General features: G+C 39.2%; 1 protein-coding gene across 2 annotated transcripts; it reads left to right on the plus strand.

Moving 5' to 3' along the window:
- Window positions 1–14,464: 14,464 nt before the first annotated feature.
- LOC131783193 (adenosine receptor A3-like) lies at window positions 14,465–17,633 on the plus strand. 2 transcript variants are annotated; one of them, XM_066172252.1, is made up of 4 exons: window positions 14,465–14,634; window positions 14,748–14,927; window positions 15,228–16,178; window positions 16,458–17,633. In XM_066172252.1, the coding sequence occupies exons 3-4, from the start codon at window positions 15,331–15,333 to the stop codon at window positions 16,606–16,608; spliced, it is 999 nt and encodes a 332-aa protein (XP_066028349.1). In that variant the 5' UTR covers window positions 14,465–14,634; window positions 14,748–14,927; window positions 15,228–15,330; the 3' UTR covers window positions 16,609–17,633. The 2 variants fall into 2 exon arrangements, with proteins under 2 accessions (XP_066028349.1, XP_066028348.1); XM_066172251.1 differs by having other exon boundaries at window positions 14,465–14,927.
- Window positions 17,634–17,747: the final 114 nt, after the last annotated feature.

A 17,747-nucleotide genomic window follows, 5' to 3' on the forward strand; every position in this document is an offset into this window, starting at 1 on the left:
TTTGTGTTATTATGGGCTTCGAGATCGGGGAGCCATTAATCATATCTGAGAACAAACGAAGCAAAGTTTGAACATGGGTTGGACTAAATACGCCTGGCTTAGACGTTCCGGTAGTTTCTGTGGGGGAAACAACGTCGGAGGAATCAAAACTCTCTTCATCGTCTTCGTGCGTGTTAGATTCTTTGAACATTCTCTCGACACGGTCACTGACTGTTTCCTTTTCTGATGGCAAGGAAGCTGTTGATGGCTTGTTGTCTACTTGCGCTTTGTACCGCCACTGAGCCCGTATTTTGTCGTACACCTTCTTTGCATCTTCGTTGCATAGAATTGGATTCAGGCATATTTTTTCTCTGACAGTGGCGATAGATATACTTTGTGCATCGATCTCTGGACCAAACAGCTTCTTAATGGCATCCATCTTTTCTTCTAGGCTCTGACTGTTTCTCTTTTCGCTCGTCATTTCTTCTACGCTCCCAGTGTTGCTCTTTTCGTTCGTCATTTCTTCTACGCTCCCAGTGTTGCTCTTTTCGTTCGTCATTTCTTCTACGCTCCCACTGTTGCTCTTTTCCTCCGTCTTTTCTTTTAATCTCTTCTCGTTCCTCTTTTCTTCATTTCGCATTATGCCATGGAGAACCTGGGATGCCTTTACGGATGACCGGCTTTTATCAAGCACTCTATAGTATTTTTCGGCGGTCGATTCTCTGTGAGCCATGAGATCCGCCAAATTGCCACTGATTTCTTTACGGTTTTGGTGGCACTCGGAGACAGCACTCTTTCGGTAGAGTGTGTGGCTCATAGGGCCCTCGATCCCGGCTTTCTGGAAGATGGCTTGCAATGCTTTCGACATCTGACTTGATTTCATGTCATTTCCCCCCCACGAGAGGAAAAACTTTGCATCGATCTCACTTGGCCCTGCAGTCGGCATTTGTGAACGCATCTTTTCGAAGAAAATTTTCAGGTGGTTGTAAAGGTGATTGGTTAACACAATTTGAGCTGGCCCATGAGTATTGACAGTTTTATGTTTAAGGACACGCACAACGTGTCTGTCATCCTGAGGTCTGGCTCTTTGAAACTCTTGAACAGTCATGTATGCCACGACTCCAGCTCTGTTTGCGTTGTCAATCATTATTTGCGAAATTAAGTAATCTCTTAATAACGTGTAATCAGCTTGGGTCATCAGGCTGTACTGACCACCGCTGAGCTTGCCCAAGAGAATTCTCTGACAGCCTGGCTTCTGTTGAAGGCAGCGATTTTTTCTGGCGTTATGAGGACGCTGATATCTTCTTCCATTTTTTCCCACCTGCGCCGTGTATTGTCACGTTTATACGAGCCCGACCAGTTCTTTAACTTTTCTCTAAGGCTGAGGACGTCATCTTTCTCGAATCTAACTCCACCGGGGTTTTCCCCCTAGCAAAAATGAGCAGAAGTGTTGGAGGCTCATGAGATAGGATTTTATTGTTTCAGGAGAGTATTTCACTTCAGCTTACTGACGAAGGAAGACATCTCGAATCTGTTTCGCGTCAAGCAATGATCGAAGGCAAGTACCCCCACCTATTATGGACAAAACATTTTACACTTGGGCAACATGTTGCTTGGCAGTTTTCTCGTCTTTCTTCTCGCAGTCTGGGGAAATAAGCCAGTCTTCAAATTCTTGCATAGTCTCTGCTACAGCGTCAGCCTGAGGGTCTTCGGTGCTATCAAAGTTACCAGAACCATCAGCTTCTCCAGGCACATCAGGTGCGAGTTGGTCATCCTCGAGATCTTGTTCTGATGTTCGTGATGTGGTGTCAAATGAAGATAACCTGTTCTGATCATACTTATCACCGATGTTGCTTTCTCGTTCTGCTTTCATCCTCAGAAATATGTGGGGCTTCTTTCTAGATACGACTTTTGCGAGTGAGAGATACTTCTTGTACTTTCCATCATCACGCTTTAGCTCATGCTTTTGCTGCAGGTGCTGTGGAAGTCTCTCCGTCACTGTTGAGCAGCCTAGAACAGGGCATAATTTCTTCCTCCGGCACGGGTTTTTGCAGCTGACAGATGCAGAATCCCTTGTAAATTTCCATTGCTTTCTGTTTCCTGCTAAGGCAGTTTCTTTGCTAGAAAACGTATATTTTTCGCAACCCGAGTCTAGATGTAACGGTTTTGGCGGACGCTTTCGACCACTCGTGTACCTCTCTCATATGCCTTGGAAGATGACGAACTACACTGTTGCAATGTGGTAAGGGACACTTTTTCTTCTGTTTTCTATTGGATGTTTCACCTTGACCTTCACTCCCACTAGCATATTTGTTCTTGTCAACGCATCTCTTGCCTTCCATTTTCTTGTGCTCTCTTCGATGCCCGTTCTTTAATGGTTCATTATCATAATCATCAGAGGTACTCCGAAGTTCTTCTCTATCATCGTACTCTTCTGTCTGTCTTACATCCTGATCCTCATCCATTTCACTCAAAACATCCTCAGCATTAGTTTTGTTACCATGGGGCTCTTCATGTTCATCACTATCAGACACCTCAAAAGCTGAATACAGACGAGCTTGGGCTCTTGTCCACTTCCACCTCAAATTAAATGCTTGATCTCTGCGCTAAAGAACAAGGACAGAAAAACACTTTAATGCCATTTTAAATTTATGTGTTAGCTGACAGAATCATGGCATCTTTACAGATGAATACTGTCTATCTCGAATTTAGTAGACTGATTTTCCTTTTTACCGAATGCAGTCATAACTATAACATCAAAAATAGAGCCAGTAATAAGAAGAAAAAGAGAACATAGTCCACCCAACTCCCACACCCCTAAAAAGAACAAAGAAAACAGCGCCATCTACTGATGAGCAGTAGTTCAAGCAACTCGACTGCTCCAGTGTGTAGTACTCAAACACAAAAATAAATTACATGTACTTTGATTTGTTTCTTTATGCCACTTCATGCCATAACTATGCCTTTTAAAGATGGGTAGTTCCACAAGCCTTTCGAAGATGAGTCATTTTACGGTATATTTATGGTATTACCACCCTTGATTTTACTGTTATGCAACCATTAGAACTATAATTAGTTTTTCTGGTAAGTAAACACCTTCAAAAAGATTAAAAAAAATATTTGCAAACAACTTGGAGGAGTTTTGATTTAAGAGGGTGCATAGTAGTGAAATCGTTGGTAAGTATTACAATATTTAAATGTTCTTGCAATTTTTTGTAGATCACAGTGAAAGACCCAGCCACACCTAAAAGAAACGACCATTAATCCAGAAATTCTCTGTCTCTTTTTGTTATTGGGAGACGTTGTCACGATTGCATTTGCTTGCGCCCTTACGGATAGAAAATGCCCAGCAAATTTCCTAGTTCCAATTACCTCAGGCCCTCACGATTCACGTTGGGGAACGTTTTAGTTTGATTGTCATCAGTCGTCAATTTAACTCACGCTACTTCGTTCAGTCGTTATTGAAAACACTGCCTTCGGCAGACAGGCTCCGTCTCAATTCAAAATGCAGCACATTCAGTCGTTCGTATATTTTATTTGCTTTCATTTTAGTCATTCTTTATTTCCCGCGCCTGTTTGATTGACGTCTTTAATTTTGCAACGCAGCATATTACATGTCAACGGGAGCATTAGTTTTTAGTCGCGGATTGTATGTCATTGTTATTTCTGCTTTTAATTTCTCCCTCTTTTCTTCCCCTCAACGTCTTAGCCTTGAAATCCTACCCCCGCCACCCTGTAAATCTTCTTTGGGCATCTTTCTGATCGATTTCTCAGTTTGGCTCCTCTCGTGTTCTCGATCCGCCCTTTCGCTTGTTCATTAAGATGGCCGGATTCTCTGGCTTTTGATTCAATCTGTCGAGGTGTAAGGGAGGAATATTAGGGGAATAATTAAAGGAGCTACGTCACGGAAATTTTGTGGATAGTTGGTCTAAACTGCTCTAAAATTATTGGTAGACTACTTAACCCAGAAAAACATCCAGAGAAAAATAATAAAAAATGAATAAATTTGCGGAAAGAAATAAGACCCCTACTATTAATTTCGATTTTTTGATGGCCCGAGGAAACAACTTGAAAAGTTTAGCCTAAATTTTCTGTTTCAGTGCTCTGATATAGCAATTGTTAATAAAAATGGCAGTTATTTTCAGGTTTCCTACGACGCCAATACATAATTTGGCTGTTTAAAAATTTGTTAAAATCCCTGACAAAGCCCCTTCAAGTTGTATCGTGTCTATCGCTGTCCCCTTCGTGCAGAACGCTTACCCTTACAATGCAGTACTTAAAATGTTTCAAGAATTGCTCATGGTGTAAAAAAAATTGCTTCAGTATGTGGCTGTAGCTGCAGCATTAGTTGTCTTGGAAGCAGCCATCATTTTTATTATTATTTATGGGCTAGCATACTCAGATAATCTGGAAATGGTGTTCAACCCTGATATTAATCCATCATCCAACAGCGACTGATTCACCTTGGGAATTACTGCTCTTGCGATGTTGTGCAAGACATTCCACGGTGCCTTCAATGAATTATTTGAGGTTTTAAATCCACGCAAAAAAAAATGGTTATTAGAAAATTGAACTTCTTTTTTTAAGCTCGACGTCATTACTTTGTCGGTAAAAAGAAACAAAAAACGAGCAAAAGCAACAGCCAAAATAAATAGACCTATAGGTAAGCTGAAAATATCTGACTCCTTTTAATTCTGATGACGTTGTGCAATTTTCTATGCTCGATGAAAAATTCCTTGCCGCCCTTGCCTCTCTGACACAAGTTGTATTATTTTCAGTCTTCAAAGGAATAAAAATTCAGTGAGATTACCTCAAACATTTTAACTACGGCACATTCATGAGAGTGTGCTGACTAATTCGTGCATTTTTCTCTTAAGTGAGGAATTTTATCACGGAACGGAGCTTTCTGCAGTAGAGATACCTAGAGGTCATTAACTATTTAACATTCGCTAAAAACCGAATAACTGCCTGTTTTATTATAACAAGCAAACTTAACTGAAGTTTGAACCCCTTACTTCCCCCGCTCATCTTTCTTTATATGCATATTTGGCGCTAAAAATAAGCGGCCGATTTCCCGGAGTTTTATACCAGCTCATGGAAATTGGATGACTGGGTATTTTATTATGCTATAAAGTCAGTAGAATTCTAATATTATCAAGTACAAAATATGGTGTTTAAAACTTCCCCTTGACAACAAAATTCAGTCCAAACACCAAAAGCATGTGTATGGAGGATGAGCAGGTTTTACCTCTAACTGCGGGAATGGATTATAAGCTGCTAGCTTGGAATTACTAGCAGAACAAGATATATACAAAGAGGGTTTATGTACAAAAGGATTTGAAATCAGGCGCTGTGCAAGGTCATTTCTCCCTTTGTCGCAATTCCTAGCTCAATGTTACCAAATGTGGCACTTTTGCAACGCGGCTTCGCAACAAGACATGGTTCCAAAAAAGTGGCTGTAATTGCAAAACAACGCAAGCTGAAAAGCTGTAACTTGGTGAACATAATGCTCTTCTCTCCTCTAACTGCAGGAATGGATTATAAGCTGCTAGCTTGGAATTACTAGCAGAACAAGATATATACAAAGAGGGTTTATGTACAAAAGGATTTGAAATCAGGCGCTGTGCAAGGTCATTTCTCCCTTTGTCGCAATTCCTAGCTCAATGTTACCAAATGTGGCACTTTTGCAACGCGGCTTCGCAACAAGACATGGTTCCAAAAAAGTGGCTGTAATTGCAAAACAACGCAAGCTGAAAAGCTGTAACTTGGTGAACATAATGCTAAGTAGACAAGGTCAAACATAATAACGTTTCAGACTTTTTCCTCAAATGCCTTGACCGCAATAAAACATTCAAGTTCAAAGAGTAAACTTTAGGCCTTTTTCGAAACGGTAAACTTGAACGTAGATGAAAGTTTATACTATTACACCCGACTTTCTGCCAATCTCTTCAATACCCTGTTTAAAATTGGCGGGGTGGACGGGGGAATATACCAGCGTTTATTAGTCTATCATCTATCTATTTATTCAACATAAAATTGGATTGTTCCCTTCTTTTGTTTGCGAAACCCCGATCACTGGCACTTTTGTACCTTTTTTGATATAAAAAGCCATCTAAGATAAAAGCATTTTAAGTTGTGGACGTAAAACTCTGGACAAACATGCACAGTACTCTGCTATTGTAACTCCTAGAGTTTCATTGAAAAGGGCAAGATTTTGAAGAAGTTTTAACAAGGGAGAAAAAAGGTGACTAAAGTGCCACACTTTTCGTCTAGAGAGAGAGAGAGAGAGAGAGAGAGAGAGAGAGAGAGAGAGAGCCATAGGAACGGGCACTTTTGTAACCAAAAAAGGGAACTTTTGTAACCCGATAGGGAACTTTTGTAACCAAGGTAGGGAACTTTTGTAACATTCGATAGGGCACTTTTGTAACAGTATAGGGCACTTTTGTAACAAACTGGCACTTTTGTAACTGTGACCATTTTTGCCACCTCGAACTGGTTCTTTTGTTCCCGTTTTTTTAAAGGGTCCTAGTCAGGCACACCTTTGTTTTTGTTTCCATGTGAGAGTTTGGCTATTATATTTTATTCGGAGCATGTCGAAATGAAGGAAATCACTGTGAAACTACTAAATATAATTAAACATACTTTCAGGAACACAACTGACAGCAAAGCAGTAAGATTTTGCTTCACCGTGTAATATCAATAATTTCGATGGCATCGAAAATGGCGGAGGCTGACTAGGGTCGTTTAAGCCTGGTTTTACTAGCTTATTGATGCTGATGGGATGTGATAAACTTGCGGGCTTGTTTAGTTACCCATATTCTGCCCTCTGTTTAAAGAAAATACACGTAAATGGAAATCTTCAAAGTCGAGCGTACTGGCTATCCGAGCTTACTGGATACAAGTTAAGTTGAAGTCTACAATCTTTGTAGCATTAAATGTGATTGCGCTTTCTCAAGTCAAATTGTTGGCAAGACATACCGTGAAAAGAGGAGTAATAAACGCAACGTACTTGAAGTGCCATCATTTCCCCTAAAGGTATTCCCTTAAAGGTAACCCTTAAAGCCTCAGCTAGAAAAATGTATTTTTTGCCTTGTAAAGATGATATGATTTTTGGAAAAATCGCGCCACCAATGTGTGTTAAGAATCAGCTAAAAAATACCCTAAATGGAGTGTCGTCATATCACCCGAGGGCAATTTTTGCCATAAGAAAAAACATTTTCCAAACATTGCGTCACCCACAACAAACAATCTCACATACACCTAAATTAATGGGTCAGAATCATGAGCAATAGAGCTGTCAACTTCAAAAGTTATTGATGCTCCTTTGAGTTGATGTGGTTTGAAATAAAAACCGCGCGCTAGTTTATTTAAGGAAAAAAATCTCTGTTACAAAGCTAGAATGATTTCTTTTGCGCTTGGTCCTAACTGCTTAATATTGGTTCATTGCGCTGTTCAAGTAAACTACCATTGGCTGTTGTAATTACCTCAGTTTTTTAAAACACACGAATTAATTCTGAAATAACCAAAAATAACAAGGTTATATGAAGATAAATATTCCCTAGCAACGGCTTAAAAAGATCAGTTAATGGGCCCTTGACACGAGGGAAAAATAACGCCTATAAACTTAACTTACTGCTTGCTCATCTTGGAAGCCCTATTTTGACGTCTTTCATATTTTAAGCGGTTGACAATTGTGTCCAATGAAACTTTCTTTAACATTTCCACGCCCCAGTCTTCCTTTTCGAGGATCATCTTAATTTGTGGCTTTGAAATCGGGTAAGATTTTTCTATCATGTTGCGAAATAACTTTTGCATTCTGTCAAGCTCGGTTGCTGTAAAGACGTTTCTTACGCTACTTGACACACTGGTTGGAGGTATGATTTCACTTGCCGTCTCGCTCTCTGCTTGAAACGCCCTTTCAACACGTTGCTCTAGTGTTTCCACTTCAGATGGAAGGCATTGAGGTTCTGGAGGGGGGACTTACTGAAACGCCATTGAGTGCGTACTTTGTCCAAGACTCGTTTTGGGTCTTCTTCCCTTAGCTGCGGATGATTAGAAATTTTTGTTTTCACCGTAGCTAAAGTAATAGCTTTGTGCTCAATTTCATCCTTGAAAACTGTCTTGATAAGAGCTTCCTTGTCCTCGTTCCATAAACCTCTCGAGGTTTTGGGGACAACAGCTTCTGAAGCAGATGGGCTTGGGCTGACAGAAATACTGTTTGGTTTGGCTGTTTGGTCTGGATGGTCTGACTGTTCACTCATTATGCTGCGCAGCTGCTTGGAGGCTTGAACTGAGGACTTGCTCTTTTCCTGTAGACGGTAATATTTGTTTGCCTTCTGCAGATTGTGGGCCATCAGGTCTGCAAGATTTCCCCTGGCTTCATCGCTGTCGCTTGCTGTGTGTACTCGAGAAACGGCCGACTTTCTGGGGAGAGTTGAGCTAGGATTGCCATCCACTTGAGCCTTCTTCCAGACTGACTTGATCGCTTTGTTTATTTGACTCGATACCATCGGTTCCCCATTCCACATCAAAAAGACGTTTGAGTTAGTATTAGCAGTGTGCCAGCAGATATTCTCCTTCTCGGTCGACTGACGTTGGCGATCGAGCTTGTGTCGTTCAGTCTGTAGTTCGGTCTTCACCTCAGCCACTTCTTTACAAGCGTTTTCCAGTTTCACGCTCAAACTGTCTAGTTTGGCATTTTGCCGCTTTACTATATCCCCCAGTTCTTTGATTGTGTCGAACAACTGTCGAATTTCTCAGTTTGAGAACACCAGGTTCTCCCGATTTCTAATAGAACCGTCTCGTTGAGGCTCTGGATAGAATGGAACTGCGCTTGATTGGGCGCCGGTTGATGAGCTTGAGCCGTATGGTCGTCGACTCAAAGTGGTACTAGACTGATTTAGCATGAAGACGCGGCCTTCGTTTAGGACGTCGAGCTTGGTATAAGGGCTTGGTACCGAGTTAAATTCCCGCGTCCTGAGGTTCTGGCGTCGCGTTATGGACGTGAAACCAAGCAGTTTGCCGTCTTGTCGAGAACGTAAACTTCAACTCGCCTCAACGATGGAGATTTGAAGTACAAAAAGCTCCAGCTTGAAGAGCAAAGAAAAGAAAGAGAGTTCCAGCAAAGAGAAAGGAAAGAGCAGATGGAGCTTATACAGAAGCAACTTCAAATGCAAGGAGAAAGCCAAAAGCAACAGCAACAACAACAAATGATGCTCATGCAGCAGATGATGAGTATTATGCAACAGCAGCAACAACAGCTTCAGCTTTTCACTTCAAAACAGGATAAAGACTAAACTTCAATTTACTTTTGCTTATGCATTGTTAAAAATAAAGTTTGAAATGATGTTTGCATTATGGTTAGTACCATTATAACAAAATTTTATCTTTTGTTTTTGAGAGAAGGTACAACATTGTTTACTCTTCGAAAATGTTGTTTACTGTTTGAGAGCTCGTTTTAGTCATAAACTGGGGTGAAATAATCCTCTTAATGGTGTGTTACTTTTGATTTAACTCTCATCATTTAATTGAAATTACCTTTTCTCGTCATTTATAATTGTTACTTGGTTATGCATAATTTAATGTGACCATGGCCTGTTGATCCTGAACACTACATAATTATAGGCCCTTAAATTTTGGCTTCCAATTTTCATATTTCAAAACATTATACAGCTGGTACTGAAAAGGAATCAGTTAATGGGGATGTTTTAGTAATAAAAGTTTGATATGTGGATTGTGTGCTGTTGTATTTTCAAAGAAAAATTAAAACATGCATATATTTTTTCTTTAACAAACTTTAACAAATTGGACATTTGATGGTTGAGGCCGAAGGGACTGAAATCGAAGCACTCGTAATCCATCATGATTGCCACTGGCTTTGAACAAACACCGATTAATTGCGTAATGTTTGGATGGCAAATGCTCTCAAGCATTTTTGCCTCCTTTGCAATGTTCTTTAAGAGAGAATTTCCCTCTCCAAAAAATCGCTTAACAACCACAACGTACCTTTACCTTTCATCACCGATCCAAAGCTTCTCTTACCAATCTCGTCCTTATCCTATACGTCACTCCTCGTAAAACTGGGCAGGCGCTCTTAGTAACCTTTTGAAAGTGATTTAAGCTGAAGAAGTGAGATTTTAAAGGCCATACGACCACGTGGAGATCAATGCGGACTTGTACTCACGTGTGAATATGCAAATTAAATTGAATCTACCCATGGCTTGTTATTAACTGTAATAGAAGAACTCATTTCGCAAGATTTGCACAAAGGTAACGAAATTGTTCTAGCGTGGGGGCGTCTCCATGTTTCCGACAATATCCTTGCTAAGAGTTAGATGCAGATCCATATAAATTATTTACCTTCCTGTTAAGTGCCTTCTGTCTGGGTACTTTCCCATACCTCAGGATATCGTTATTTTCAAAGGTAGACTGCTGATATATGTAAAAAAAAAAAAAAAAAAAAAACGAGTTTATTACTATACCTGATTTTCTTCGAATGAGGTCTCATTCTGAGAGCTACGGCAGGTAAAAGTCAATTAATTGAACTCTTGATTTATTGTGATGCGTCAACGTTCAAACACATAAGTAGATAAAGAAGTACTTGGACAGTACTAATGCAAGTCTTCACATGTGCTCTCTGTGAATTCTCTTTTTATACCTCTCCTAAGCCGTGTATTTTAATCCCGCGCTAGACCTGCTATGAACTTGTACACATGCACCACCCAAGACACATTAGGTTCATGTGTGCAAGGAAGGTCTTCATCCCCTCTATAAGTTCTACCTCTACAAGCAACTACAAGTGCCTTCACCTGCTCACACTTTGCATCAACTATCTGCAACTGCCTTTCCTTTTCGGAAGTCAGTTTCCTTTGTTTGAGACGTGGAACCCTGGTGTCCATTATTATAATGTAGACCATATGCATGTTTTTCAATTCAAGTTTTTCATTCGATTCATCTAAACAGAGCAATGGCATGTGTGTTCATTCTTGGCGACCCTGTAGCCAGATAGACGGGTTTCAAAGCCAGGATAATGTGTAAGGTGGTACTTTTTGTGCTTTGAATTGATTTGATCTTTTTAGCTTGGCCTAAACACGGTACGACGAAAGTGAAAATAATGTTTGAAAATTGTATGATTTCCCCTTTATTTTGTTGTGGCAAATAATAAAAAGCTAGGTTGAACTGTAGCTTCTGCATCGGGTTGAGTGCCGGGTCGTGCCAAATCAGCCAATGCTCTTTCCGCTGAAAGCCTCTCAGCCTTTTTTTTTTTATTTCATCGTGTGTTCCCCTGGTATCATCACGGATCTTTAGCTCTGCACGAATCTCATTTTCACCGAGCTCTTTCTAAAATGCATCTTCTTTTTTTGGAGGTCTTTGTTTTTAATTAAGACTTCTTTTCTGTTGTCTTGGAAGGGAATTTTTCTTGCTTGCAAGAGGCATTTCTACCCGGGACTACTTGTCTCTTAGATACCCTTAAATGTGGCATGTCAGAATCTTACTAATGACTAATGATAGCAAAAAGTTCATGACGGTTTCGTGGCATGAACTCTCTTAAATTAGAAAGATAAAGGGCTGGGTGTTCTACTCAACAAGACAAGGTGAAGGCTTCTTTTGAAGACCACTTTCGGGGAACATCTCTGGGTCATTTTTGAAAGTTTTCTTTGCATTTTACATGTTAAGGGGCATATCTTGCTTCTCCGATGCTTTAAAATTTCCTTTTTGTGACCTTAGGTTCCTGATGAAAGTGCCTTTTGACATTTGCATTGAGTTCAGTCAGGGTTCTCTTCCTAGCCCTTCTGCAAAACTTACTTAAAGGGAAGGTACATTGTATTAGAGACTCGAATAAAAGAGATGCATTGCAGCTTGTCAGCGAGTGATCTTTCTTCCCTTCTTTACTTGTTTCTTTGTCCTCTTTCCAGTTCTTTGAAGGAAATGCTGTTAGGTATGCTTCTTTCTCTGCTTTGCTTCTCCAGGTTAAAAATTTTTAATCGATGGTTTTGTTTTGCCGGATAAAGTTTGCTCGTTTCATGAGTAGCTCAAGGTATTCTTGAAAATGTTCATTGAAGTCATTAGTGGGAAGTCACGAATTTTAGGCTCCAGGGCCGGGTTGTTCAAAGCTAGGTTAAGATAACCCAGGATTAGTATGAATTTTTATTTTAGATCTGAAAGCTTTTAATGTCTAAAATTATTATAGAGAAATATAGAAAGCTGGATTAAAATTAAATCCTGGGTTAGTGCTAATCGCCCTTCGAACAACAGGGCCCTGCAGGAGAGAGAAGACTGTAGTCTCCCTATTAAATTTTGAACAGTTCCTAGTACTGTTTTTTAATGATGCAGACTTTTTGTTATTTTATATAAAGAGCACATAGCAGTTCACTGGTGTTCACAAGGAACCCTTTTTTTGAGAAAAAAGCCTTTACACTAAAAGCTATGGTTAGTTTTATTGCCATTTTCTGGTTATATATTAAAGTTGAAATAAGCTGCAGATTGGGAGGTTCGCTGCTGCACTGCCTAATCTGTTGTTTAAACTACAGCTACTTGGACAACTAATTTCACACGACGTTGTACATCCACGTTTTTTTTACTTCTCATCTATAATTGGCAACATCTCTTACGGAGATCTCTTATTTGTCATCTTACTTGTATGAGTTAGCTGCTCCCTTGACAATCTCGCTCAAAGCTGATCCTGCGGTTTTCATCGAATTACCTTTTTTTTGGTTTTCTTTTTTTTTTTTTTGTTCTCCTTTTTTTTCGGTCGCTGACTGATTAATTGTTGTGTGCGCACTTGTTTCACTTTCAGTATCGTCAAATTCGCCAACAGGAATTTCGCTTGGTGTCCAAGGATCTCCATACGGCATGTGATTGGAAAGAGTTGAATTTTTGGAGACAAATACATCCCCGAGGAGAGAACATTCATCAAAATGCTTCCATTTTGGAACGTATGTATCCTCTGCACCTTTTCTTGTGCCTTAGGACTTCTTTACTTTTCTAACTCTTCTCTGTAACTTGTTCAGACTCTGCATTTTACCTTACAAGAACAGAAAACCATATCTGATGATTCCTTTAATACAGAGTGATACAAAAAAAAGCTACACAATCGCAAGAATTATCTATCGCCTTCTAGCGAGGAAAAATCGACGCCGTGAACCTCATCTTTCAACAAATTGAGGATTTCTCCATACTCAGTCTTCTTTTTGTCTCTATCTTTATATCTGTTTGACTCTATGCTCCAAAAGCTTTCTCGTAACCATAATTTCTGTAAATGGAGGATGTAGCAAAATTAGTTCGGCGAATACTTTTTGCGGCCTAGTTTTTTGCCAAAATGAGACCTTTGGGCGCCCACAATTTATTTTTAAGTTGTCTTTGTTGACCCACACACATTAGCAAGTTACGCCACTTGTCAAGCTTTTCCTCGACAAATTTCCTTTTTTTAAACTAGCATGAACAAGGACTCAGACTTTTCTGGGAAATACGACACCCCAATAACCTTAAGATTAAAATTAAGTGAGTTTAAAAAGTTTTCGAAACAATTAAAATGCATTACCTGATAACTGAGACACTTGCGGGCATGTCAAACTTCGGTGAAATAATGGTCAAGAAGGTATCTTCTAGAGACATCTTCGTGCAATTAGTAGCCGTCCTGCACAAGTTGTCGAGGGCCCTTGATTTAGCATTCAGCGGAGCACAATAATGAAAATGCGAAACTGACTCTACAGAGTTTCATGCCCTGGTCCTCACCGTTCTATTCAATTTTTAGAGACAGGTATTTTTTTATTTTTGTAGCTGTAATTTCTAAATTATTCTGGTAGGATTTCTTGGTAGAATTAATAACTATGTTTTTACTCTATGTCTTCTGTGCGTGTATGAATGGAAATATTACATATCATGCGGAGTTATGGAGAAGCCAAAACAGCGTCGGTTTTCTGCTTAAAACTGATTCAAAGGAAGATTAAGGTGATAATAATGCGAATTTATTAAACACTCTTCAAACCCAGGATTAACGAAGAGTTAAACTTGGCTCTTGTTCTGCCTAATGATCTCCTCGCAAATTCTCAAATTATGTGAGAAATGTCATGTATCTTTTCGTTGAACCGATAGGAACCTATAGTTTTTTGACGTGATACTCTGCATAATAGGCAGAGCCTTGTGGCGATTGTATTGAAAGAAAGCAATTTATTCAGCGAACAAGTACTACAGCGGCTATGTAATTTAAATCTTAAATTATTTGTTCTTTAAAACACGACGGGAGCACGTGAGTAATTATTGCCGTTCATTTCATCTCGTCATTTTATCCTAGTTATGATTTTGGGTCATATCCTTCGTTATCGCTTTTGATTTACCAAGATGGTCTGCGTTCAGGAGGTATGTTTGAACAATCTCATCGCAAAAGGGAAACGCACTTTAGAATTCCCAAATTTCAGCTGTCAAGTTAGCAGCTGCAAATTCGAGTTCGCTAAAGTTTCTATAAATACAATAAAAATCCTATCAATCAAGTTGACACATGCAACTTCAAAATGATTTCCTCGGGTCATTTCCACGTTTCATTTGCATGTGCAATGTAGTTTCGCAGAGCTATCTCAAAACATTTCAAATGCAGTTTACATCACCTCCCTTTTTCATTGTTGAATTTGTATCTCCACAAGCAGTCGGATTTTAAAGGTAACCTTTATCAATGGGAGCCGTGAATATTAATTGGACATGGTATAAAGAGTATTCGTTATTGTCCCAAGCGCTTTGAAAGATAGATAATTTCAGGTGGCTTTTATTCGCAGTTGAACTTTCGTCAAGCAGGTACTAGAAAACGAACGTTTTAGTGTAACGTTTTTGTTGGGCTTCGTTCACAAAGCGTTAACAAGTTTTCGTTCGTCGTTCATCACAAGTATCTTTACGGTGTAAATGGCTCGTAAGGTTAGTATCACGTCATCGAAGAAGGAAATTGTTGGCGGAAAGCGGTAAGTTTAGATTAGGGTACATTTTATGAAAAACGTTAATAGATTTGTAGGAAATGTAAATACGGGTTTGCGTTTTTTCTTGTCAGAATCATTAAGTTCGAAAATTACTTCCTATGTTTTGTAAGATGAAGCATTTACTGGGAATTTGGGCAACTTCGACTTCCAATATGATTCAATGAAAAGTGATTGCTGTTATTTTTTCGTTCTTAATCATCCATACTTCGCAGGGAAATTGCCCTAAAAGACGTAGACTGACACTGGTAATTAAAGAGCTCATAAATCTTGCGTTATCTTTTTCAGCATTCAAAGCCACGAGCATTGACGTAAATGCTGGCATTTTCTTTCATCCGGCCGGAAAGGCTATACATGTATTTGAGCTGTCTTGAGCGGATGCAAATGAGCCATGAATGAGACAGCGCGGAAGAGTTTTAGTTACGACACGCATAAAATCTTACACGTTTCCATGATTGTCATCGTTATGATTGGTTCTATAGTTGGGAACAGCATTATTTGCTTTCTTCTTGTCAGGTTCAAGACTTTGCGAACAGTTCCCAATATCCTTATTGTAAACTTGGCTGTCATTGACATTTTAAACGCAGTGACCAACATGCCACTGATGATCATGTGGTACATATACCAAGTTCCGTATTTGAAAGGACGTGCAATCTCCTGGTTCATAGTGACATGGTACGTACTTTTCATGCACCTCACCGTATTTAATCTGACGGTGCTTACAATGGACCGCTTCGGAGCCATTGTCCACGGGATTCATTATCACTCGTGGAAGACAATCAACAAGGCGAAAGCAGCAATGTTTTTTGTGTGGATTTTTGCCGCTGCCTATACGTATGGAATGTTCATTTTGGGACTGGACATTGACATTGGTGACGCCCCAGTGCTTCAGTACAGAATGCATTATTTAAAGAAATTTGGAAGGCATTTTATCATTCCAGGGTATGTTGTGCCTTTCATGATCATGGTAGTTATGGGAGTGGGGATTTGGCGCACCCTGCATAACCATAGCAGACGCATTTCGGCGTACTCTTCTACGGGAAAACAGACCAAAAATGACGTGAAGACAGCAAAGACGATCGGCTTGACTGTGGTTGCTTTTTTCTGCATGGGTGTATTACCGATGTTGCTACACAACATATCTAAAGTTCATGGCTCATGGCCTCATTTCCTTGCTTTCTTTCTCAATCATCTGAACAGTATGGCAAATCCGATCATTTACTCTCTGAAGACTCCTCGGTAAGTATTCATGTTGTGATTGTTCTTGTTTCCATTTCATTTGCAATACAAAAAAAAAAGAGTAACAACACTTTGACAATGACTTTTTCTCTTGATCTCTCATTTTAAAATACCAACAGGATGTTGTTATTTCTTTTTAATCGTTGGTGGCCACATCAAATATCAATTTAGTAGAGGCTTGAATGACTGAATCCACAAATCAAGTTTGTTTCACCGCATATATTTTTAGAACTTTCTGTTAAATCTAGGTAAGAAGTAAACACGTCCTTTTTTCCACAGGTTTCGTAAGGCGTTTATTCTATTCTTGAAGGAACCTTTGGGCAAGTCCCAGCCACTGATGGCTTCCAAGAATCGGATGGATCTCAACTCCACAACGAGGAATTTATCTTCGAAAGTGGATATGTTTCACACCCAGATCTCATCTGTTTAAATCTTGATGATAAATTCTCTTTGTGTATCACTTTTGTTCCATTGTACAGCAATAATAGTTTGAAAACGTCAACTTGACTTTTATTGAATATGTAACAAGAATTGAGTTGAGATTGTTATTAGGATACAGTTCACCAGCGTGGACATTAGAAAAACCCATATTTGACGAAATTCATCGTATACATTTATTTTTGATCCATAATCTAAAGATTTCCCTAAGGTTACCTAAACCATAAAATGCAAAGTAACATTTATGTTTTACACAGAGTTTCTACAAACTCTCTCCACAACGAGGAATTTATCTTTGAAAGTGAATATGTTTCACACGCAGATCTCATCTGTTTAAATCTTGATGATAAATTCTCTTTGAGTATCACTTTTGTTCTATTGTACAGCAGTAATAGTTTGAAAACGTCAACGCGACGTTTACTGAATATGCAACAAGAATTGGGTTGAGATTGCTATTAAGATACAGTTCACCTGCGTGGACATTGGGAAAACTCATATTTGAGGAAATTCATCGTATACATTTATTTCCGATCCATAATCTAAAAATTTTCCTAAGATTACCTTAGCCATAAATAGCTAAGTAACATTTTTCTTTACACAGAGTTTCTACAAACTCTCTCCTTGAATTAGTATCTTAAAAATTTCCTTCTGCTGCCGTTATGAATATAAATCTCAGCATGTGGCAATATTATCTCTAAGGCGTCATTCAAGTTTCCAAAGCGTGAAGCTGTTTGTGAACCACACAGTTGTCCTTACCTTTTTTAACCTATCCATGGAAGAAAACAAAAGCCACCTCTAAAGGAAAACTAAAACTGTCTATTGTGACGTTCAAGTAGGGATGAAGATGAAGTAAGTAAAGTAAGCCTTGTTTCATCTTAAATTTTCTCAGAGTAAACTAGCAAAATGTTTTCAAATATGATAAAGGTGTGTTGCAACAGAGAACTTATGCAGAGAAGTACTTGAGACGCGAACGGAAAACAAAGAAGAATAAAACAAACTCTAAGCCGCTTTGATGCAAATGAATTGTCCGTACCGTTGTAAACTGATTTTGTTTGAACAGTAAACCCACTCTCAGTAAAGTAAATGGTTTGAACTCAGGAGTATCAGTAGTTCGTATAGTGTGATCGTCTG

The sequence above is a fragment of the Pocillopora verrucosa genome, chromosome 9, assembly GCF_036669915.1.
Source record: "Pocillopora verrucosa isolate sample1 chromosome 9, ASM3666991v2, whole genome shotgun sequence".
NCBI classification, from domain to species: Eukaryota; Metazoa; Cnidaria; class Anthozoa; order Scleractinia; family Pocilloporidae; genus Pocillopora; species Pocillopora verrucosa.